General features: G+C 51.7%; 3 protein-coding genes across 3 annotated transcripts; all 3 read left to right on the top strand.

Annotated features, from left to right (window-relative positions):
• Nucleotides 1-3918: 3918 nt before the first annotated feature.
• On the top strand, nt 3919-7462 carry ETH_00019560 (uncharacterized protein; the record flags this gene model as incomplete). The annotated part of the gene is made up of 3 exons (XM_013375772.1): nt 3919-5974; nt 6093-6241; nt 6443-7462. The coding sequence occupies 3 exons, from the start codon at nt 3919-3921 to the stop codon at nt 7460-7462; spliced, it is 3225 nt and encodes a 1074-aa protein (XP_013231226.1).
• A 4659-nt stretch (nt 7463-12121) lies between these two features.
• Nucleotides 12122-16731, top strand: ETH_00019555 (citrate synthase, putative; the record flags this gene model as incomplete). The annotated part of the gene is made up of 12 exons (XM_013375771.1): nt 12122-12518; nt 12743-12913; nt 13284-13633; nt 14030-14119; nt 14375-14465; nt 14848-14940; nt 15108-15217; nt 15551-15618; nt 15791-15847; nt 16110-16153; nt 16333-16467; nt 16640-16731. The coding sequence occupies 12 exons, from the start codon at nt 12122-12124 to the stop codon at nt 16729-16731; spliced, it is 1698 nt and encodes a 565-aa protein (XP_013231225.1).
• A 2168-nt stretch (nt 16732-18899) lies between these two features.
• On the top strand, nt 18900-21689 carry ETH_00019550 (uncharacterized protein; the record flags this gene model as incomplete). The annotated part of the gene is made up of 6 exons (XM_013375770.1): nt 18900-18962; nt 19177-19452; nt 19834-19969; nt 20641-20816; nt 21234-21342; nt 21589-21689. 6 exons carry the CDS (start codon nt 18900-18902, stop codon nt 21687-21689), a joined length of 861 nt encoding a protein of 286 aa, XP_013231224.1.
• Nucleotides 21690-23667: the final 1978 nt, after the last annotated feature.

Raw genomic sequence — 23667 nt, 5'->3', positions numbered from 1 at the left:
TGCCCATCCTTATCTAGCCCTCTTGAAGCTTTGCTCACGTATTCCTGAATGAGTAAACAGATCTATCTATGTATGAGCGCACACCACGCAATGCCCGCGGGGTGACCACTTCAGGGAACGGCATGCACTCCTTCCCCAGACGCATTGGTCTGTTTTTTGTAATATAATCGCTACTCATATGAAATATGGGCACTCATGGCTTGCACCGAGTGGCGATCCTACTGCTGTGCAGAGGTGCATTAGCGCATTGGCCTACTTAGCACGACTTCATGGTTTGGGTACTTGAAATATTTAAATCGGGAAGGGTTGCTCTTCGGTATGAAGATTCTGACTGAGTTTCTAGGTGCTGCATAGGCTGCGGTGAAGTGCCACACCTAACTGTACTCAAGCAAGCAGCGTTTAGCACGTGTGTTTCAAGGTGTCAAGTTCTCACTTTGCCTGCTTTCCAATGTCCTACGCTGCTACGACTTAGGAAAAATTAGAACAAAAAATATCTGGAAAACAAAATAGTCCGTGCCCGCTTCGAATGAGTTTCGGTGGCAGAAAGAAAAGAATGGGCAGCAGACCCCGACGAGGCAGCCTGGGCCCATGCCGTTCCCCAAAGCATCAAACAAAATGAACCAACTCACCGAAATTTCTACAGGTACATTTCCACATAACTTACGCTTAGATCAGCACACAGGGGTCTTAATCATGCTCTCGTCCCCTGCTAAACAGGAAATGCCTCCAGCGTTCGGCAGCCAGTGTTTTCTTGGCTTCCCCTCCACTGACTTCTCACAGTTATCGGTACGCAAGCGCTGGCCCGATAAAAGCAAATTTGGATCCTCTGATAGTTTTTCTGTGATACTGATGTTGCTTTCCCTTCTAGCTAGCTTTTCCGGTATCTTACAACAGGAGGGTTTCAATTCTTTTCTGTCATGCACACCACCCTTAGCCGTGTCTAATGTGTACACTCAAAACACTTCTGAGCCCTTCCGCATTGCCTTCAGTAACTGGACTTTTTGCTGGTCTTCACCTGCAATAGGCCGCCAGTGTCTCTGGAGTTTTGGGCCACGCTGCACTTTTCTAGGGTCAGTCGATCATTCAATTTTTCCAGATGCCAATAACCTCCGATGCTAAAAGCCCGGACTAAAGAGAAAAGGCCGGACTTTTGCTGTCTCCTCAAAGGCCTCCAAGCTGGTGCATTGTCCCGTCAGTCTCTCGCCTTGTAGTTCAAGCAACTCTACTTGTCGTTGGTTTGTCCACTCTTCAGCAAATAAAAGACGTTGAAGCGGCAGAGTTTCCAGACTCACTAGCTCTGTCCATGTCCTCTGTCCATCAGTGCGTGTTGCTTGTTCGCAAGCTTGTCGGTATATATGTGTTGGCCTTGAAACCATATTGATATTCAGAGCTGTGGGCTGAGGGCAGAGATATTGCGCCTGCGACAACTTTCAATTGCGGTTCCACTATTCTGTTCCCTTGTCAGTCGTATTGGTGCGAACATACCTCGTCACTGTCTCGCCAATCTTAGGACTCAAGGACGCGGGTACTTCTTGTGGGACATGATTTAAAAAATGCGAAGGCGACACACCATTTGCAGGCACGGTATATAGAACAGAACTAAGCCTATGATTTCTTGGTGGGGCTGAATCAAATCTAAGCCATACCGCTCGGTAGCGTAGTGACCTACTGTGAGTTTGCCGCATCGTGGCACTGCATCTGTATAGCCCCTAAAATGTCCTTTAACATATACTAAGTAGCTTTGGAAGACAAGGCAAAGCCAGAGCTCAATGCACACTATTTTTCTCCGCAGAAGCATGCAATAGTGTGCTTCAGTGCGCAATCCAAGTTACGCTTCACGAGTCAGGCGTCTCCGTATACACTAGCGACAGCACCGTAGGAGCCGTGCGGAAAACAGGCAGCCTGTTAAGCCTCTGCTTCGTATCTGATGTGCTGCCAGGGTCAACTCCCCTAGCAGCAGAAAACTGTACATTATTTTGTGCCTCTTTCTTGGTCTACAATTGACAATTCACGCCTCATGAGCAGACTCCCGCTACACATTTCATTTTCGCAGCCACGTCTTGCTTATTTTCGTTGGACGGCACATTCCTCATTTCCACTTCTCATGGGAGTTAGAGGTGAACTAACTTGCGAATTCTTTTTCAATCTGCAAAAACTTTGAAGGCTAGATGCTAAGCAGCCCAAGTTTCACTAGTCGCTCCAGCAGAAACCGGCGGAGCATTTGAATGCAAAGCTGCTCCAACGATCTGGGACTTAGCTATTAGAACAAACATTATGTGCCAGGGAACTGGATAAAAACATGCAGGTTAACGTCGCGTTTTAGTGCAAAGACAGTAGACGGAGGAAACGCAGTAACTAGCAAACATAGTCTCAAGGACCAAACCGTCCCTCCCCAAGCCTCTAAGGATTTACTTCGGCAGAGGAGAGCATTGCAGAATAGAGACAGCAAATTTGACAGCAGATATACGGCACTACGTGTTCGTGCAAAGAAACTGCTCCGTCGACAATTACTGGTCATTGGTTGTGACTGGCGTGTAGGGCACGGGTCTGCCTTCTCCTCCTACGCTTATTTGCCATTTTCTAGGCATGGCCCCTCCCATTGGAGTGTCAAGACGCTGAGCTAAGCCCATCAATGTGGCCTCTCAATGGGGCCGGTGTTTTTCGGTAAGTCAGTATTCTATTCGTTCTCAGCTGGATTTGTGGGCCGAAGTAATCAGCCAGAATACGCCATAGAATCCGAGGTCAAGACATTCTCCAACGTTGAATTCCTGAAAGTTTTGCCCACTAATTATCACTTGTCGGCTCTCTTAGCCAAGAGTCGCTCTGCAGACCTCATACTTTGCTGTTCATTGCACTGGGTACAATTCTACCAATCACACGACTTCCTTCATCCTTGGGAGGTCACGCCTCTTTGCCTACACAATATTTTTGCTTATCAATACATATCCAAGAAGCACTTACTCATGTATCTCCAAGCTGCACACCGCACTCTTTTCCGCTTGTGAAGAGTGAAGTCTCAAAGTGCGTCCGACGTACACTTTAACCCCTTTCGGAGCGAAACAAAGCGATGAGCCCAGCACTTCCGTGCTCAGACGTGGTTGTGTTTTCCCACAATTTTGTGGAAGCCATCCTATATTCCACTGCATGTTCTGTATATTTCCAGTAATTTGCGCTGCAAATGTTGGCCAGTGACGAGGGAGCACGGGATGACACAGGTCCGCAGACCACAAATCAAGCAGAACTCGACCCAAAATTTGAAAAATATTTGTATAATTTTTATTTTGAACTAATGAGAACAGGAATAACCGAGTGGTTCGACCACAACAGTAGCTTTTCCAGCCCCAGCACTGTTGCTGTGGGGGCAGCAGTGCAGCAGCAGCAGGTGCTCGCAGCGGGGCCCCCAAGCTGCAGCAACGCATGCAAGGGGCCCCAAGAAAAGGAGATGGTTAGATAGTCACAACAACTCAAAGACATGCAGCCCAGGGGACCTACATTGCAACCACATCAGCAGCGGGGCCCCCCACGATTCGCTGCACTCAGCTGCCCCCCCTGCAACAAGGGGGTGGCTGTTGCTGCTCCTGCAATACCCGCAGCAGCAACACACAAAAGACTACTCTATTCGGCTGCAGCCGTTTGTGCAGCGGTAGCTGTATTGTGAGCCTGCAGATGTACGTATACTTTCCATTCTTTCTGCTGCCCTTACTTCAGGCTAATTGCGGGTGCAGCGGCTGGCAAGTGCACTAAAGTCTAACCTATACGATACAAAAGCCACGTGACACCAGTGAAACAAGCATAGACGTACGATACACTGACAAGAGGGAACAGCTGCGGCTGCTGCCGCACCTTCACGCCGTCCGCAGCGGCGGAACTCGGGCAGCAGTCAGTGTGTGTTATTTGTGTGCATCTGCCCCGCAGCAAATGCCATATCCAGGAGAAGGGCCTCCTGGGCCCCGCAGAGGGGCCAGATCTGCGCCAGGGGCTTCTGAGGCGCCTTCGGCGAGGCAGCAGCGGGGGTCTAAGGAGATATGGCGCTCCGAAGGCTCCAAAAAACAGCAGCAGCAACAGCAGCAACAGCAGCGCCATCAGAGCACAGCGGCAAACGATACAGATGAGCCATACACGCAACAGCTGCAGAACCCCCATGAGGGTCCTCAGGCAGGTCCACCAACATATGCAAGGGACAGTTATCAGATGGAGGCTGCTGCTGCTGCTGCTGCTGCTTCGAGGCAGCAGCAAGAGGAGAGTAGACACCAGCAACAGTTAATGCAGCAGCAACATGCGCAGCACCAGCAGCTTCTGCAGCAGCAGCATCTGCAGCAGCAGCAAGTTCTAGATCCATATGGGAGCAGCGTTGCTGCATATGAAGCCGCGTATGCAGCAGCCGCAGCCGCAGCAGCACCATCACTTTACGGCAGCATGACCCCTGCAGCAGCTGCTGCAACGAACACAGCCCTGCAGCAGCTGCAGCACCTTCAGCAATTGCAGCAAATGGGCGTTGCTACCCAGCTAGGGCCCCTGCCACCCTACTTCAGCGACATTGGGCCGCTTGGCAGTCTGGACCAGCAGCAGCTGCAGCAGCAGCAGCTGCAGCAGCAGCAACTGCAGCAGCAGCAATTGCAGCAAATACAACAGCAGCAACTCCAGCAGCAACAGCAGCTACAGCAAATGCAAATGCCAATGATATACGCCATGCAGCAGCCAGGAGGGTCTCCCATTGAGCTGCAGCAGCAGCAGGCCCTTGTGCTTCAGCAACAACTGCAACTACAGCAATTACAGCAGCATATGCAACAGCAAGACCCGTATCTACAGCAACAGCCATACGCGTATACCCTGGCGCAGCAGGCCAAGCTCGCGGCGGCATACGGAGTCCCAGCTGCCTTGTTGCCTCAAATGCAGCAGCTGCAGCAGCAGCAGCACTTGCAGGCTTTGCAGCAGCAGCAGTTGCAGCAGCCGAAGGTGCACGAGCAGGTGAAGCCGACTCATCACCAAGAGATGCAGCAACAGGTGCTCCAGGGGGAGCCGCAGCGGCACCACGACCAGCAGCAGCTTCCAGCGGGAACAGCAGCAGACGTAGGCCGAGTCCCTCAGTCCCAAAAGATGTATGATGGAGAGTTTGCTGCTGCTGCTGACCAGCAAGTGCATCAGCAAGACCAGCGCAGGCAGCAAGCCCGGAGCCAGTCAGATGAACCTGCAGTGCAACAGCAGCTCCCGCAGCCGCCACACCAGCAGCAGCAACAGCAGCAGCAGCAGCAGAGGGGAAGCGATAGCACTAGGACGAGACAGCCAGTCCAAGGAGCCCCGAAAGTGAGCAGCACGCGGAGCAGGGGTGGCAGGACCAACCGGAGCAGCGCAGCAGAAGCTGGGCCAGCAGTAACAGCAGTTGTTGCGCCTGCCGCATCAGCAGCAGCAGCAGAATTCTGCCAAAGTAGCACGCCGCCGCCACCGCCGCCACAGCAGCAGCAGCAGCAGCACCACGCTGCCGGCGGCGCTCTACCTAGGGCTTCTGACTGTTCAACTACGTTACCTGCAGAACGCATGCCTCAGCACAGCGGTGGCAATGCGCTGCAGCAGCAGCAGCAGCAGCAGCAGCCACAGCAATCCGCGCGTAGGCATCACGGCAGGGTCCCACTGCAAGACGCAAGGGGGACTCCGGCTGGAGGCCATTCACTGCAAAGCCGAAGCAGCCAGCCAGAGAGGGACCGACCGCAACAACAACAGCTGCGAGGAGAAGGACAGCAAAGGCACGCAGCCGCTCCAGGGGCTGCTGGTGCAGCACAACACCACCAAAGGCATGACCGCGGCCCATTGCGCCAGTACCCTCCAGATCATCATCAGCAACAGCAACAGAAGCCGCGTAGAGGGGGTCGTCAGCAGCAGAGTCGGTTTGGGGTAAGCGGCCCCGGCGAAGGATTCTCGGGGGCCCATGGCGACTCTGCCAGAGGCTCCAGAGGTGGGGCCCCATCTTCAGCAACAAGTACGTCTTGGTGAAGATGCAGGAACAGTTGCACCAGAAAGAGAGCAACAGCATTGCAGCAACTGGGACTGTGCTATAACGCCTGTTTATGCTGCCTTCCCATGTTTTGCTATCTCAGGTCACGGGCGTTCACAGGGAGGGGGACAAGGTGGCCTCCAGGGGCCCCCTGCACCGCGGCAGCGAGACCTCCAGCAGGAGGAAGCTCTAGACAGGCGCATTCTGGCGATCATTGCGAACAATAGAGAAGTTGAGAAGAGACACAGAATTGTGAGATCTTGTTCGTTCCAGCATCACTCGACAAGAATTGCCCATAGGGCCGCCTCTGCTGTTGTTCAGGCATTAGGGCGGTGTTTGGAAGGTGCTGTAGCTATATGCGCAAATGGCGCTCCTGTTTTTGCTGCTACTGCTGCTGCTGCTGCTGTTTCGATTTCATCTGGAGTTCTGACTACTGCCGATTCGTTGTCACAGGCCGAGCAAGAGCGTCAGGCTGCTAGGCAACTCGAGGAGGCAGCAGCAGCGGAAAGAGCAGCCGAAGGATCTCCGCAGACTCCTTCTTCTCGTTTGGTATCTGCCTCTAATGGGGCCCATCCGCGAACTAGTAGTAGTAGTAGTAGTAGCAGCAGGGGAGAGGCAAGGTCAGGCGCTGCCGATGCTGCAGGGCCCGACCCAGCGTCAGCTACAGCAACAGCAGGAGGCTCCACTGCTGCTGCTGCTGCTTCACCGACTCACAGGGTGCGCAGTGGCCGCTGGACGGGGCCCTCTCAAGGAGGCCATGAGACTGGCAAGAGTTCTTCTGCAGGCAGCGTATCTCACGCTGGTGGGGGGGGACCAAGGGAATCTTCAGATACCCCAGTAAGTCGTCGGCACCTGCAAAACAGGCAGCACCAGCAGCAGCAACATCAGCATCAGCATCTATCCGGTCGGCCAGCCAGCGCAACGTCAGCCACCGGGGATGGACACAGGGCAAAGGGCCACATCACAAGAAGCATATCTCGCGGTGCTACGCGAAGTAGAAGCAGCACGGGGTTTCCCGAGGCCCCGAATGCTTCCCCAGACCACGAACAGCTGGAAAAGGCACATCCTGAGGGCGACCAGCAGCAGCAACAGCAGCAGCAGCAACAGCAGCAGCCGCAGCCGCAGCAAGTGGTTGGGAGTAGAAAACATGTCGAAGGGACTGTCAGTGCGCCTACAAGGGAACGGCGTGCACGACAGCCCGCGAGTAGGCGTCAGGACCCGTCGGAGCAGCAGCAACAGCTGCAACAGCCACACCATAACGAGGCGCACCGCCCGTCGGCCTCTTCCACAAGTTGGAGATCTCAGGGTCCCCCGAAGCAGCCTAGAGGATCTCCTCAGAGTGACGGATTGCCCTCCTCTAAGCAACAAATAGAGGGCTCAGTGGGAGGGAGCCAGTCTCCCTCGCCTGCGTCCTCATTAGGGGCACCTTCGTCACCTGTTGCCGCGGCAGGAGGGGCCGAAGGAAAGTCTTAAATTTTAATCCCTACGGGGCGCCGTGCTGCTCCTGTTACGCGTTGGTTCTTTTCGTTTAGTTTTAACTTAACAGTTCTGTTGCGACCGCAATAAACAGCCGGCAGCAGCAGCTGCTGCCACGGCAGCGGGATAGTCTTTGCTTTCTTTCCTGTCTGCGTACATGCTCTAATCTGCAAGACAATAACTTATTTGGCTCTACGTTTCTTTTTCATGTTTTGGAGCAACGGAATGTGGAGGTGGCATTGAAGGCTCTATGTCAGCAAATCTGCAAGTTCTCGACGAAAAACAGTACCTTTCTACTTAAGAATGAGAGGCGAGGCTGGTTGAGGAGTACTGCACACTGTGAAATATGTTGCGGTGAGCAAGACACGAAGATCTATCAGCCAGCGAACAATACATAGTGTGGTCTATATAGGGACTGTGTATGCAAGTTGCCATTCTTTTTTCCCTTCTGAGCAACTCACGGCAATTCTGAACTGCGACGGGCGTTTTGATACTGTTTAGTTCCATCCTATGCGCACTTGGCGTTTGGAAAATACGGAGAATGCCTGCTGATTGTCGGTTGCCTCCGTTGTGACAGGCTTCGCAAACGGCGAGCGCCTTTCCGGCAACAGAAGAGTCAAAAATATTGTGGGGAGCATTTTTGCTTTTATTTAATGCAAAAGCACACAGCGACTACTTCTCTCTTCTGGCTGCTTCCATAGTTTCAATTGCTGCGTGCGAAAACCGGCGCTGGGCTTCGATTGGAGAGTGATCAGCACCGGGGGTGTAACATTTGACCAAAGCGTAACCGCAATCTTTGAACACTTAAAAAGTATATTTAACAAATCATTTACTATAAGTCTGAGGAACATTTATGTAAATTAAGCTCACTTTCACCCGTCAAGGTGCCTCCCCGTAACCAGTGTCTGGACATTGGATATGCCCTGGTCCTGGTCACCCCAGCTGTCAGCAGGACCGATCAGCCAGAGGCCCCTCCAAGTCGCCGACAACTTTCGCTTTAAAATCTTCGATTTGAAACCGGTTTATGAGTCTAAATTAAATGATACTTTGCGTTTCCCTGGACTCGCGCCTCAACTGTAAGCAATGAGCAAGTGCTCGTTCGTGCCTTCCGAGACCCCGCTCGTGATATCAAACGAAGATCTGTCAATTCTCAGGACAACGTTTTTTGAAATTTTGATGAATTTTAAATTTAGATCTATGGCTCACCCTATTTTCAGTGGCTTATCGCTCCTAAGCGGAAATGAGTCGCAAGTGCCGCGTGTGTTCTTGGAGTTCAGAGTACTGAAGTCACGCAGAGCTCTTTCCATATTTATTCTCCCTGAAATCCACGGATATCACAGGTTTCGCTTTACTATAAGACATTAATGGGCATTAGGCGTTCCTCTTACATCTCACAGGCGTGCTGCTCTCTGTGAGCTTTCCTTTTACAGATCTCCACGGAGCCAACCTCTCTACAGATGAAGACTACTGCAGCTCTAGCTGCCTTGTGTTACTCGATTGTGCTAATGTTTGCTGCTCCAAGCAATCAGCAAGCTCCATGGGCCACTCATACTTCCCAACCAGCACCATTAGACCTCAGTGACGCCAATACCACGACTACAGCGGAACAAGAGCCTCAACAGAATCATACTCCAAACACATTCTTTGAAACCTTGAGGGCACAGGCCGAGTTCGACGAAATTTCTCAAGACCTTCACTTAGCATGTAAGTGCTCAGACACTAAATGGTGCTATGGCACTCCAGTGTAAAGGTAGTACTGTTCATCTTGTCCCCGTTCTTCTGCAACTGACTACAATGCATACGCTTTCGCCACTTAATCAGGCACTGACGATGCTTGGAGCCCTTCTTCAACAGGCAGGGCTCCTGCCTGGGGAGCACCTGCAGAGCCTGATTTTCCTCTTGAAGAAATTTATCGGCAAGCTGCTGCAGCCGTACAGCCGCCAATTTTCTACGAGCAGAAGTGGCCACCACTTCCAAATCAGCACTATTATGCCCCCAGACGCAGGAATCGGTGCGGAAGAGCAAGGTTCAATGTCGCGCAGAGGCAGCTGGATCTAGCTGAGGCCCATATGCGCCTGCAACGTGAAAGGGCCATGTGGCCCCAAGTAAGTACCCACAGGCTACCTTGCATACCTGATCTTAGAGCTTCTTTGACTAGGACTGATTCTCACTCGCACCACCACAACAATGAAGTTGGACCTGCATTTGCATCTACTTATGTTTCCACATTCCACACATGCATGTACGCCTGGTATCGTTGTCTGCGAATACCCGTTATTCACTGGTTCAGATGCAATATCGAAACACGGGAATGCGGAACCCGCCTGTGGCTTCGGACGCTATGACCGAATTTCAAAGAACTGCGCTTGCTCATGAAAACGTGAGTTCTACTCTTGTTATTCCTCCCGAGTGTGCACCAGCGTGCCCGCTGTTTTCACGAATGAAGCTTACAGGCCATAGCATGCATGAGCTTCATTATTTTCCTGAAATATGAATGGCTCAACTTCGTTTCAACCCTGCTGTGCACAGCTTCTGAATGACCCTCCGATGCGTATTTTTCACAATTTGAGCATCTCTAATGAACCTGAGCCCTTGACGAGGCAGCAACATTGCTGGGCTACGTAAAAAATTTGCGTGAGATTTTCTCTTCAATTGCATAGCATGTTTTGCGTGGTGCTCCGTCGTGCGTCAGCGTCCTCTCAACACTCTTGTGCACGCACCCCGTCGCAACGTAAGACAGGAGCATCGGGCGCCTCAAAACCGCCGAACCAATACAAGACATGGGATGCGGCCCGTGACTCACCGGCCAACTACTCCGTCAAGTACCGTGGAATATGCAGGAACAGGCGCTGGGCTCAGTGAGCCAAGGATGCAAGCCGCTAGCTGGCGCATGGCTGTGCGCGCCCCCGGGGGTCAGCATCATGGAAGCTACCCATCCAACCGGGTGGACAGTCAGGCGCGAGGGGGGCGGCAACGTCATATTGCTGCCTATGAAAATTCACGACTAACTCATTGGTGTCCTACCACGCGCCAGTCGGGTCTGTAGGATGGCCTACGAAGTCCCCTAATGCGTTTTGCCAGCATCGACCTGCTCCCTATATTTCTTAAGGCCTGGGAGTTTAAACAGATATGCCCATATAGGATCGTGCTTGTGTCTGCATTGTCGTCATATCTCCTTTGTCTCATAAATGCGATGCACACGACATCACAGCTCCTTGAGCTCATAGAAAAAGTTATAAACAGTGGATCCGCGTTTTGGTTGTGGCGAACTCTGTATAGGTAGTTTTCTCTCTTCCTTGCTTCAAAATGACAGCTGTCCGTTTTAATTTCGCTGCCAAATACAAATACTGCCATGACTATTTTCTGTCGCTTTCTGTGAACATCAGAGCTGCTAAAGCTGTCTCTAGGTGATTTATTTGACGTCGACAACTTAACAGCCACAGCGATCATATTCAGATTCTTTAGATACCATGTAATTTGATGCTAGTAAGCCTCGAGAAGTGTGTCCAGTTAAACAAAGCAGTGCTTAGCGACGTATTCTTCTAGTTCTTTCTTCGTTGTACTTGCTGCACGGTGCACCCATGCTATGGTGTTGTCCCAGTTTCGCACAAGAACCCTCCATGGAAATTATTAAAATACGCAGATTTTCGTGCCGCGAGGCATTTTGGTCGAGGTGCCGTGATTTTCCCCATCTTTGTTGCGACCGTCTAATTGCGCGCCTTCAATTTCGGTAATAAAATAAGTGGTGCGATATTCCTGTATAATCTTGTAACCGTCGTGGGCACCTCGTCTTCCCTGATGAAGGCAAAAGCTGCATCGTTCTTGCCACTATCTCTACGTTTACCACAGCGCCTCTCCCACTTGCCTTTTTGGTATTTTACTGGGTAGCCATACATTCCTTTGATGATATTTCGGTCAGGAAAAATTTGTGTTCGCTAGGCATTTGAAGGCAAATGTGAGACACGGAACTGATTCATTCTTTCCCTTGAACACTACATTGCCAGTAAATAAGAACAAAACGTCAACATCCACCGTTTGATCAGCCCAATGTCTACTCTTTTCTAATGAGCATCCATATATTAGTATTTGTGCATCCAACTGGACTAGTCTGTTGGAAAATGAAGACAGTTTGGGCGATCTGTCAGGCGAGCATCTATTCTGTAAATTTCAAATCAGAGGGGGGAGCACAAATGGGTGCACTAAAGCCTTCAGTTTGCGCCTACTTGCGGATTTTGTACTCTTCTTGATTTTTTCAAGGTCAAAAGAGTGAGGAAGGACCGGAAAGTTTTGTTCCTGGTCCCTACAGCAGCGGCCCTTTTCAGCTCGTAGCACGTCGGCACAGGGAGCTTAGAGAGACAGGGCGCAGCAGTAACGGAAGAAGCTCCTTCTAAATAGGTATATTCATAAATCAGCATAATAACTGAAAACTAAAAAAGCTAGAAGCCTATCTAGCGTTATTGGGTGAGCATACAAATGTGACGAAGCACCACCTGCCGCCAGCCCCGTCCCGAGCAAAGGCTGCAGTTATGTGAAATTCCATACCAAAAATCGTAAGCGAAGACCTCTATTGTCGCACCGTATCCCCTTATTGCAAATTGGAAATTCCAAGGTTTACGTTGCAGACTGTAGGCTTTCCTTGCCGCAAACCCGAACATCATGAGGGCCCCCCTTGTGCGTTTCCTGTTGGGCCCTTCTAAGGGCTCGTCGCTGTCTTGCAGCGGCACCGCAGCAACAGGAGCATGCGCCTACCGCAGTTGGGCGGCAACGACGCCATATTCCAAGCCAGCAACTGCAGCTACGGCGGCGACACCGCCAGCAACAGAGGCGCCATTCAAGGGCATTCGAGCGTCTCGAAATCCATTCAGCAGCAGCGCCAGCGAGGGTCTTAAACAGCCGGAAAACTCTTCGGCGGCTGCTGTGCGTGCAGCGGTTGAAACGCTGCAGGAGCAACTCATGGCAGCAGCAGCGGAGAAGCGGCAGCGGTTGCAGCGCATACGAGCTGAGTACGGGGCTGTGAAGATCGGGTCCGTGACCCCTGTCAACATCATTGGTGGTAAGGTGAATATGGCCTGACTGGGTGTCCTCCGCCAGGTTCCGCGAACTTTGGATTACCTCTGGAGCTGCTGATTGGAGCGTGATGAGTGGTCACTTTCAGTAGTGACTGCCGCTACTGCTTCCGCTGTCGCTGCTTCTGGACTTTAATCTGTGGCTGATGGAATCCACTGTGTGTTCAAAAGTACGCGTGCCTGCTGTGGTTTGTTTGCTGTCGTCCTTTAGGCATGAGGGGCCTCACGGCGCTACTGACGGAGACGTCCGTTCTTGACCCTGAGTTGGGTCTTCGGTTACACGGCACTGCTATGCGGCAGCTGCTGCTGCAGGATTTGCCCAAGATGCAGGCGAGCCACGCCTATCCGTCAGTGGAGGCTCTCCTTTGGTTTTTGCTCACATGTGCGTCTTAGCCTCACCAGAGCGCTCATTCTGAGGGTTAACCGACTGACACATGCTGGGTCTATTTGCTAGTTGTTTCTGTTCGTACAGGCAGCTCGTTGGCCTCCTAGAAAGCGCCTGCTTTAGTATTGGTCCCCCTGCTTTCGCCGTCTTATTGCCTGTTTTCTATTTCATCTGTTACCTGTCCTTTTGCCCCGTAATTCATGTTCATCGCTTTGCCCCCGGCAGTCTTTCTCCGCAAATGCCGCAGCTGCAAATTGCAGTCGCTGATTTTCAAGTAAATGTGTCGCAGGTGTTCAGCCTCGTGCGCTTAGTGCTGCTGCTGTAGCTGCTGCTGCACTTGCTGTTGCACTGCTACGTGTGCTTGCAGCTAAGGTGCCTACCGAGTCTGAGGTCTCTTTGCTGCACCGTTGTCTATATGAGATGACAGTACCTGCCGCTGCTGCTACTGGGTCTGGAGCTGGTGCTGCCACTGCTGGGGATGCTTCAGCTAAAGCGCCAACGCATCTCGGAAGCTACACTGACGAGCGTTTCGTGAGAGTGCCTACTGCAGTGCCTGCGATACTAGATGCACTGCCGGCCGATGGTCACCCAATGGCAGCGTTTGCTGCTGCAGCTGCTGCCCTCTCAGACTTCTCATTCTTCAGAGCAGTAACAGGAAGCGGCTCCGTGGGGAAAAAAGAATTCTGGAAGCCGGCGCTTGTTGACGCGCTCGCTCTGGTAAACATTGTCACCTACAGCTGCTATTGCTATTTATTTTGCATTAATTGTTAGTGCGGGAGCTACACACGCCCGGAGCTGTTAAAGCTTGCTCGATGGTGCTGGTGCTTCTGCTGCTGCTGCCTTTTCCTAAAGGTACTGCTAGGTGCAGTCGCTACTGCTGCACTGCTGGGGCGCCTCCAGCAGCACTGCTAACAATACCAGAAAAAGCAGCAACAGCAGCAACGACAGCCGTAACGAGCTCCCTGATGACGCAGCGAACATGCCTCCAGCGCCAGGCCAAGCATGCGTGTCAGCCTGGGGTCAGGAGCAAGTGTAGCAATAGCAGAAACAGCAGGAGGAACAGAGTTTCAGCAGCATAGTGCTGTGTATTGCCGTTTACTTTGTCCTTTTCAGGTAGCGCGCGCTGCGGTGACGGCCGCGCACATCTACAGGAGAAAATTTGGCGACGGCTGTGTGCCGTGCCCCGACCCTAAGCTTGATTTCGTGAGCACTGAAGGTTAAACTTTCGATGCCGATCAGCTCTGTGAAGATAGCCCTGGGGGAGTTCGTCGCTGCATTTGTGCAAATCCGTGGCGCTAGAAATTGCTGCTGATGGACAGCCAAATGGTTGCCCTGCCACTGCAGCAGCCGCAGCGGACAACCAGGAGTGGCGTGCGGTAAATTGTCTGACGGCGAAAGCTTTACTGATCCGCACTTCATTCTTCAGATCGTTTGTCTATTCTGGCCTATCTTTCACAGGCAGCGAACTTCGCACGAATGCTAGGCCTTGAGGGACAGCAACACGATGAGCTTCTGCGCCTTTACCTGCTGCTGCATGCCGATCATGAAGGTTTGTTTGGCCACAGCCAAAACCATTAGCGTCTCCCCTTTTTGGTTATCGTGCCTCTGTCCTTCCATGCAATATCTGCCTTTGTGTCCTGCATTTTTGTGCCATCTCTTTGTGTGGTGCGGAGTCCAAATGCTTTTTGGCTTTTGTGTGTTTGTTTCCACGCCGTTGCGACATTACATGTCACAGGGTAATTTGCTGCAGCATCTGCCTGAACGTGTGGCTCTGCTGATCCTGCTGTCTCGTGTCCTTTTTCTTCCCCCTTTGCAATACAAATGCCACAGTTGTAGCAGCAGCAAGCGGCATTAGTCGTAGCAGCAGCAAGCGGCATTAGTGGTAGGAGCAACGGCGTCAGCCACAGCAGCATCTGCTGTTTTTCCTGCAGGGGGCAACGTTTCTGCCCATGCTGCTCACCTTGTTGGCTCTGCCCTAGCGGATCCTTTCGCTGCCTTTGCTGCCGGCATGGGTGGACTTGGCGGTAATGTCGAAGCCCTGAACCCTGGGTGCTGCACCGTAGTGGAAATGCGCTCGGCATTAGCGCATATCCATGCTCTTCCCTAGATGGATGCTGGTCAGAAAGACGCGAGTGGAGCTTCCTCTGCCACTGCTTTTTCTACTGCTGTTGCTGTTTCTGTCATTCATTAGGCCCTCTTCATGGATTGGCGAATCAGATGTGCTTGGCCTGGCTGCGGTATGTTCAAAGACAGCTGCAGGGGTCACCGCCCACAAAGGAAAACATCCGAGAGATAGCCAAGGTGAGATATTTGATCATGTACTACGGATGGTGCTGTAGTTTCAGCTGGCATTGCTGTTGCGTTGGTCTCTTCTGCTGCCGGTGCTGCTGCTGCCATCATTTCTGCTGTACCTGGAAACGCTTCACTACTTCTGCTGCGCGGCTCTAGCTCTTATTACTTTGACAGTTTCCTACTACTGCTCTTGCTGCTACTGCTGGCATTGTCACAGCTGCTTCAGTGTTGCCTGGCAAACGAGAACATCCAAGAGGCATCCCGTTTGCAAGATTTCTAAGATCAGTCGCAGCACCATATATCTTGCTGCTGCTGCGGTTGTGCCTCTCTCGAAACTGTCAGGCTACGCTGAAGGCAGGAGGCGTCATTCCTGGATTTGGGCATGCGGTCCTCAGGGTGACTGACCCCAGGTTTGCTGCTGCTTGTGCTGTTGTTACTGGCGGTGGTGGCTTGACTGCTTCATCGTTTGCTTTCGCGTATTGCTGCTGCTGTTGCTGCACCTCCACAGGTCTTTCATCATTCTTGTGGTTACTTGACAGTTGGTTCTTCTTTCATTGCATTTTCCGTTTCTTCTACTTGCAGGTTCACCCTACAGCGCGAATTTGCTCTGAAACACATTCAGCACGACCCCCTGTTCCAGTGCGTCTTTTGCCGAGCAGCTCTTGTTGTCGCAGCTGCAATACATATTCGTGAAGTTGGCGGCCAATGTCACGGTTGCTGTTCCTGCTGCCGGCACACCGACGCTAGATTCTCTTTTATCCCGAAAGAGTCGCTAGTTGTAATATGGCTAGCTCATCCGGCTAGTTGCATTACTCGCCATAACGTTTCTGAAGGATTCCCGTAAAGATGGCAGACATCGCCTGAGAGTACGCAGAGTTGTGGATGCCTTGATGTACTTCAGGCTTCTTGAAGTCGTCCGTGAGGTTGTCCCAGAAACGTTGTCCGGTGAGCACATAATACTTGTACAGCTGCTGCTGTCTTCTTGGCTCTCGTCTCAATATCGGCAACAGCTCCTTGTGTTCCCTTCACGTCTTTCCGAAGAGCAGCAAGTAGTCCTAAAGGATTGAGACCTATTTTTCACATACTCCGTTTTCTGGATTTTTCACCGTTTTCTTTTGCCTTAGGAAAGGTGTCCAACCCCTACCCCAACGTCGACTGCCACTCGGGGGTTCTGCTGCAAGCCTTCGGCCTGAAACAGGAGAACTTCTACACGGTCCTCTTCGGAGTGTCACGCTCTCTTGGCATCGCCGCTCAGTTTGGTCAGCTACTGCAGCTTCCGTTGCTGTTTTCTCTGTCAAGTCACACAGCTCTGTCTCAGTTTTATCGTCATGTTTTCAGTCTCCTCCTTTTGCTGGTTCTTCTCGCTGACTCGCTGTTGCTGCTACCACACGAAAGAAATGAAATGTCTGCTGTGATGTCGTTACTGCGCAGTCTGGGCTCGCGCACTGGGCCTCCCCATTGAGCGCCCAAAATCCATAACCCTCAATTGCTTAGAACAGCTGTGCGTAGGCCAGAAAGAATAGCAGCTGCTATAACTTTCACTAGCATCTGGATTTTCGGGAGCTCTTGCGGACTCTGGTGAGCCTTTGGGGGATATTCGTAGCGTTTTGGATTTCAGACGGGCCCATCGGGACCTTCCAACCAGCCGTCAGCCGAGGATTGAGTGCCTAGTATCCTTTGCGGCTTTATGATTACCAGGAAGCTGCTGAGTTAGCCAGGTGACTAAAAAGCCTGCGAGTTAGCTGTCGGGCTCAGCGCCTTTCTCGGCAGCTAGCCAACAATCTGTCAAGCAATCTGCGCAAGTTACCGCATCGTTTGCTACGCATGGTTAGACGAATAAGACTGCGCGCATTTCGGAAGATCAAAGGGTGCATGCCCATCACATGAGTGTACGCACATTAGGGAACACGCCAGCGGATGCCACCTGACTGACTGTCAATCTACGAGAGTAGCCCCATTAGCTTGGCACGAGCAGATGCAACTGCTCGCAGATGCAACCAGAGGAAAGCTAGAAGCGTGAACAGTGAGGGTTGACGAAAAGGCATAAGCAATGAGGGTTGACGCATAGCTAGTGACGAGCAGTTGAATTAATAGACGATCTAGACAAATGGAGTGGGCACGAATAAAAAGGCATACTGAGGCTCCGAGATGGGTAGAGTGGTGCTGGGGGACAGAAAGTTTTTGGGAAAGAAAGGTATAATGAGGCTCTGAATTGCAAGCGGTGATGCTGGAGGACGGGAGGCGTTTGAGAGGCAACTTGGGCATCGTCTGCCAAGTAAGGTGCTCACCCAGCTGCTGCTGATCAAGGGTAAACGTGTAAGATGTCCTTGTCGACCACATGGGGGAAAGAACAGAAGAGCAGCGCTGCCATGCGGGAGCGCAGCCAGACTAGACAGCCAGAAGAGGTGGTGAGAGAGGTCCAGGGACAGTAACCAGACCAATGGGCTGAGCCGGGTGCCTCTGCATCTTTTCAGGGGGTGTCTGTATGAACGGCTCTTTGAGCCGTCAGTAGTCATTCACGTACCACACAGATTAAGCCATGCTGCACGGGCAGTGTATAGGATGACCTGCAATTAAGGCGTCTAGTCAAGGTTAGCTTGGTGATCAAAGCTCTCGGCCGCGAGCAGTACGCGGTAACGGCCTGTGCCTGGATCCGTGGGGCAACGGCGAAGGGCCCGAATTGATGAATTTTTCTATTCTTCTTCTCCAAAGTGCAATCCGATTTTAAGTGTCCATTATTTTGTGCATTTGGCATGACGGTCGGTTTGCACTGGCAGTAGTTGGGCAGAAGGTCACTACGTGCGGCAGCGCTTGGGACCGGCAGTCATTTTCCGGTCAATTTAAGGAAACCGGGACGATTAAACCACGTAACACTGAAATAGTTTAGTTTAACTTTTTCAAACTCAAATATTTAATTTGAGCCCTCCAAAGAGCACGACAGAAGCGTAGGGATTGTTGCAGTATAGGTGGGACGTGTGGTCTAATGCAGCCGGTTTGTGCTTGTCCTACTGCCGCTGTTGGTGCTACTGCAAGCCTTCCTGGAAAACCGGGAGATATTTTCGTTACTAATAAGGTCTATCTGGGGAATCATGATATTCAACTTATAAAAGTGCTCGTAAAAGCACGGCTGCGCCTGAAGGGTCGGCAGCACTGTGGAGGTAACCACTTGCGGCAGCAAGGCCGCAGACTACGAAGCTCCTACAGCCGCAACACAGGAAAGGACAGCAGCAACTGAAGAAGCTGCCGCTGCCAACATAAGATTTTCGAGTGTCTATGAAAGCAAAAACACGAAATTTCGTCGCTAATTTTTGCCTTTAGCCCTTTTTTGACTGTGTGCTTCCCTGTGGCAGCAGCAGCTGTCGGCGGAGGCCAGGGCCTTCCACAAGGTCTAGCTGCGGGATCAGGGCACTTTTTTCTCGTCCTCTACCACTGCCTCGTTCATATAACTAGACGAGTTTTCGCGGCTCGTCTTACTCCAGCTGGCTCTGGTGGTGCCTCCGCAGCTGGCTTTGGCTGCCACTGCCTGCGCTGCCGTAGCTGCGCCGATTGCTGTTGCACAGTTGGCCTTCCACGGCCCGGCAGCCAAAGCGGCTGCGTCACCTGGTGAATGTGGCAGCTGAGTTTGTATGCATTTCTGCCTCCCCTCCGTGACCCTCCTGCTGCCTAACGGCCACCCCCCTGGAGACGCAGCATGGCTGAGCCTGGCTACTGCCGCCTGGGGGGTTCCTCGTCTCCCTTAAAAAAAGGCTACGAGGTGCAACAACTAATGGGCATGGCACAGCCGAGCTGCTGTCAAAGAGACCACGGGCCATCGTGGCAGTGTTCCTCGCAATTACACGTTGACATCAGGCCGCAACACACCAACAACTAGCAGAGACGGCGCCAGCAGCAGCTCCAGCAGGCTTAACAGCCCCGTTAGTTGCTTTCGAAGTGCCTTTCCGCTTCTTTTCTCTTGCGGTTGTTTTCAGAGCGGCGGGGGTATATGGGTATCCCGCGCAGTGTCTTTCGGCCAAGAGGAGGATGAGGAGCAGCAGCAGCAGCAGCAACGGCGCCGTTCCTTCTACACGCCCCCTCCCCCTTGTCCTCCGACGGTCGTTGTACCCCTTAGAACAAATTTTTATGAGCCTTGGGGCTTCTCAGGACCTCCGGGCACCCCGGAGGAGCTAAGGGCTGCCAGCGCGGACAAACGCCCAAAGCAGTACAAAACCGTCTTCGACAGGCTCACTAACTCGGCCTTTTACACGGTAAAGATTGATGGTTGAGCTTAGCGCTTGATGCTAGACTTAGAAAGCTCGAGGCTTCGTGAATACATTCTCAAGCCTGTCTGCTTGCTTCTGTTCTCTGCCCGGTGCCAAATCCACCATCTTTCGTCAGTCTGCCGCCATGTGACTGTGGTTTTTTTTCCCCAGTATTTTTGTGCCGCTATAGAGGCCTGCTTTTCCTTGTATTCTTCTGTACGATTGGGTCCTGCTATTTTTTGCTTCTTCTACTCCCTGCTTCTCTGTTCGCATTTCATGCATATGCCTGGGTAGGTTCTGCTGCATTGGGCAGACCTTTCTTGCTGCGGTTGCTGAACTCCTATTTTTGTGGTGTCTGCTGTTGTGGGTCGTTTCGCTGCTGCGCAGGGTGTACACAGGGAGCGCTTCGACGAGTTGGGCAACGGCCGCGGGTTGGCGGGCCGCGAGTATTTGTATGCGCACGACGGCATGACTGAAAGCCCCTCGAGGACTCATGAAGTTTATTCTTCAGTGATTCGGAGGCGTGAGTATTCATCTCTGCCATAGGTGCCTTCCATAGTCTTTCTTTCCTTGCCTCTTTCATCTATCTCTTTGTCGCGATCTCTCTACGCCATCACATTTATCTCTAGTCTCCTGATCTGCCTTCCCCGAGCCTTTGTTTTGCCACCATTTCCCGTATCTTTGTCTCCATAGCTCGCGCCTCCTGCTCCTCTGATGTCTCTAGGTCCTTTTTTGTCTCTTTTCTCAGCTTTCTCATCTCAGCTCAAGTCCCTCGTGTCTTTTCCTTCCCTATATGCATCTCTTTTTCCCCTTTTGTTCTTCCCCTTCTGTCGCCTCCTTCCTTCATGCTTTTATTCCTCTTCAGCACATGCCATGGCCCCTTCTAATTCAATGTCGTGCCACGTTTTCTGTGCTTTTCATTTCGCCTCTAGTTTTTCTGCTGCTTGTGTGTAAATTCCTGAAGCTTGGGTTGCCTTGCCGTAGAGCTGTAGGGCCTTTCTCCCGTCTCCGTTGTGACTGCATATTTGTATTCACTTTCTCCCTTTCCTCCCCTTCTTACATGCGACACACACCAAATCCCTTCCAAAATTCTGCAGAGGTTACTCTCAGGTGGGGTTGTTACTGCAACGAGAGGCTCTATATACAGCACTACGGTGCACTTTTTCTTACTAGTGCTGCGCCTTTATTCTGCAGCAAGAAAGGCGCCGGTGACTCCCGGAACGCTCGGGGTGCAGCGTTTTGGGCTGCAGACTTCTCCGCCGCGTTTGCTATGGCTTTTCCGCAATGGCGACAAGCACCACGATGGCACTCCCTTCTTTGTCAAGTCCCACATCAGGACTCTCGAGGCTCTTTACCAGGAGCTCACCAAAGTAAGTAGCACATTTCGCTTTCTCAGTCGCTTCCTTATTCGTCCTAGTGCCTGCAAAGTAAAAAACAAGCATACAGCTCACACCCGCCAAATTACCTCCCCAATTTATTGTGGCAGCCCAGTGCTTCTCCCGTCGCTGTATTGGTCATCCAACCTACCTCTGTAGACATATTATCCTTCTATTGTCTTCCTTCAGTCCTTTCTACTGCTATGTTTTGGCTGTCGTGCTTGCCACTGTCATCTCGTGGTTCCAGCACGTTCACTGCGTGCAGTATTTAGCGGGCGAAAGATAACGGCCAGTTTTTTTACGTTAGCCGGAAAGCTAGACCGTTGAATATCGATAAAATTTGTTTTGGAACACACCGCGCTTTACTGTGTTGTCATGTGCTGCTTTCGCGTCCGTTCTTTTTGCCCACAGGTCATCACCCCCATTGCGGGCCCTGTCCGGCGACTCTACGACCAAAATCTGCGTCTGGTGGTCGACTTGGCAGATCTTGTCGATGGAGCGAAATACTTGTGCACTTCAGGTGAGGCGTGGACATACCGTCTCTTTGGATTATCGTGCCCTGTTGTCTTCTGCGTGGTCTAGCCTCGAGGATAGGCTTCGCCTTTTGTCGAAGTTCACAGCTCCACATCGCTTGCACTATTGTTCGCCAAAGCGCACAGGCTGCGCTTTTCTAAGCGATTTCTTCGTTGTTAAATAGCTACGCAAGTAATACGGCTTGGCTAGCTAGGCGCGTACAAGTCCCTTTTTTCCGTATGTGTTTCTGCAGGGGAGCCCCCGGCCTGCGCCGAACGGCTGCAGAAGTTTTTGAGTGAATGGGTCGTTCAAAAGCCGCACACCAAAGTGTGGAGCGAGTTCTTCGTCGTGTAGCTCGCAGACACCCCAACAAGCTAGCTAACAAGCTATCTAGCTAGCTAGCCTAGCCGGCTGGCTAGCCAGGCAGTTAGATAATTTGCATACGATTCGCAATCCGACGGCGCGTCGTCAATTTTAGCTTGTCTCGAGATACACGGAACAGAACGGCTGAAGTTAACTGCGTGGTTAGCGACTGCAAACGTCTTTTGGCTTGACCTGTCTCCAAAAGCCGCTGCGGAGGCACGCACAGTGTGGGGAGCCCCACAAACCAAGAAATTTATGGCCCTCGACTCAACTCGAAAGGGCTCATGGGAGCCCCCATATTAACGTGGGACGGGGAAACGCGAGAAAGGCACTGCGGGCGACATTCAACTGCACGTCCTTTTGAGCACTTTCGGTCTTCCCGAGATATATTTGGGCCCAATGCTAGACCATTTGGGAGAATTACTCAAATTTTAATTATTTGCGCACATTATTGTTTTCATGAGGCTCTAAAGATAGTCTCAAATCGCTCACAACCTTCATCAAATGGCCTAATTATTATTTGCTGGTGATCCTTGCTTAGACCTTCCCCTTCTTTACAAAGCTACCTATCTCAGGACGGGGGACGAAGAGTAGCCTAGTTTTGGGGGAGGAGCCACCGTTTGTCTTGAGTCTCCTGGCGACTACCTTCACACGCCATTATGAGCGGGAAGTCGAAGTAGGGCACTTTGTTTTTGTGTTTCTTGCTGGCAGTGGATAGTTGCAGCAAACCTCTATAGCGGCGCATAGACGGGTTTTTTGAGTTCGAAAGACAGTAGATATTCATGGCTCAAGGCGTATATCCTCGGACTGGAGCTCCACGACGGAGCCATGAATGCTTCCTTCCAGACTAAACAAACTCGTTTATGCACCGCCATAGTGTCTTATTTTCTGCAGATTGTGTACAACGGCTAGATGGTGCGTGAAATCGCTGCAGTCCCTTCTAGAATTGACGTTGCTTTTCGCGTGGCTGCAAGACACACGATTGCATGCACCTAGTAGTAGCACGCTTCAGCAGAAAGTCTGCGACTCCTCAGTCCTTGACCTCGCAGGGTCAAAATGCGCCACTTTTCAAGTGAGTGCACGACTGACACTGTGTGTGTTGCACGCGTCGCTTCCGGCGTACAGAAACCGCTCCAGCTTCGAGCCAGTGCGAAGCACTCTACCCGTCGCTCGTTGCACTCTACCCGTCGCTACACAGTCCCAAGCAGCTCCAAGCCTCCTAACCAATAAGTCTGCGGGCTCTGCGTGAAGATTTCTGAACGTATCCGTCGTTATGCCTCTGCGTATATCTGTCCTCCTCTTTAAGTTTCCTTCTCTGTGTTAGTTCTTTTCTCCACACACAATACCAATCTTTAGAGTTCTGGCTGTTCCTTTGGATACCTTTTTCTATAAATTTCTTCTTTTGTCACTCCCTACCTTAACTTTGTGCCTCTTCCTTTGTCTCCCCTGTCCCAACTTTGTACTGTTTTTTTTGTCTCCCCTGTCTCAACCCTCTTCCCCTGTCTGCTTGTCTTTTTTTGTTCTCATGTTTATCTCTCTCTTCGTCTATATATTTGCCAGTTCCTCATCATCTTTCTCCTTTTCCAGTTAAGTCATTAAGCTTTTTCATTATTCCATTGAATTGGAACTCATGGCAGAAGCCCCACACGATTCTTGGGCCACCGTGCCAGGCTCACGACGCCGTGGCTGCAGCAGCGGGAGCTCGGAAGCCCCACGAGGGCTTGAATAAAAATAGTTAGCCCTGTTACTGCATTTACTCCCCAAGTGTATACTACTCTTTTCATGAACAGATTCGGAATACGCGCAGAGACGGTTTGCACGCTGGGCAGTTTTCTGCTCCAGGGCTCCGGCTTCTTGACCAAATCCAGCAAGCGTCAGGGGAATCAGGGGCCTTTTGTTTCCACAAACTGGTGTAGCGTGGGTGTGGCGAACCTGCAAGAGGTTTCTTAACACAGGTGGGACGCAACCA

Source organism: Eimeria tenella, genomic scaffold, assembly GCF_000499545.2.
Source record: "Eimeria tenella Houghton genomic scaffold, Eth_scaff3, whole genome shotgun sequence".
NCBI lineage: Eukaryota > Apicomplexa > Conoidasida > Eucoccidiorida > Eimeriidae > Eimeria > Eimeria tenella.
This window is presented reverse-complemented; position numbering and strand designations above follow the sequence as displayed.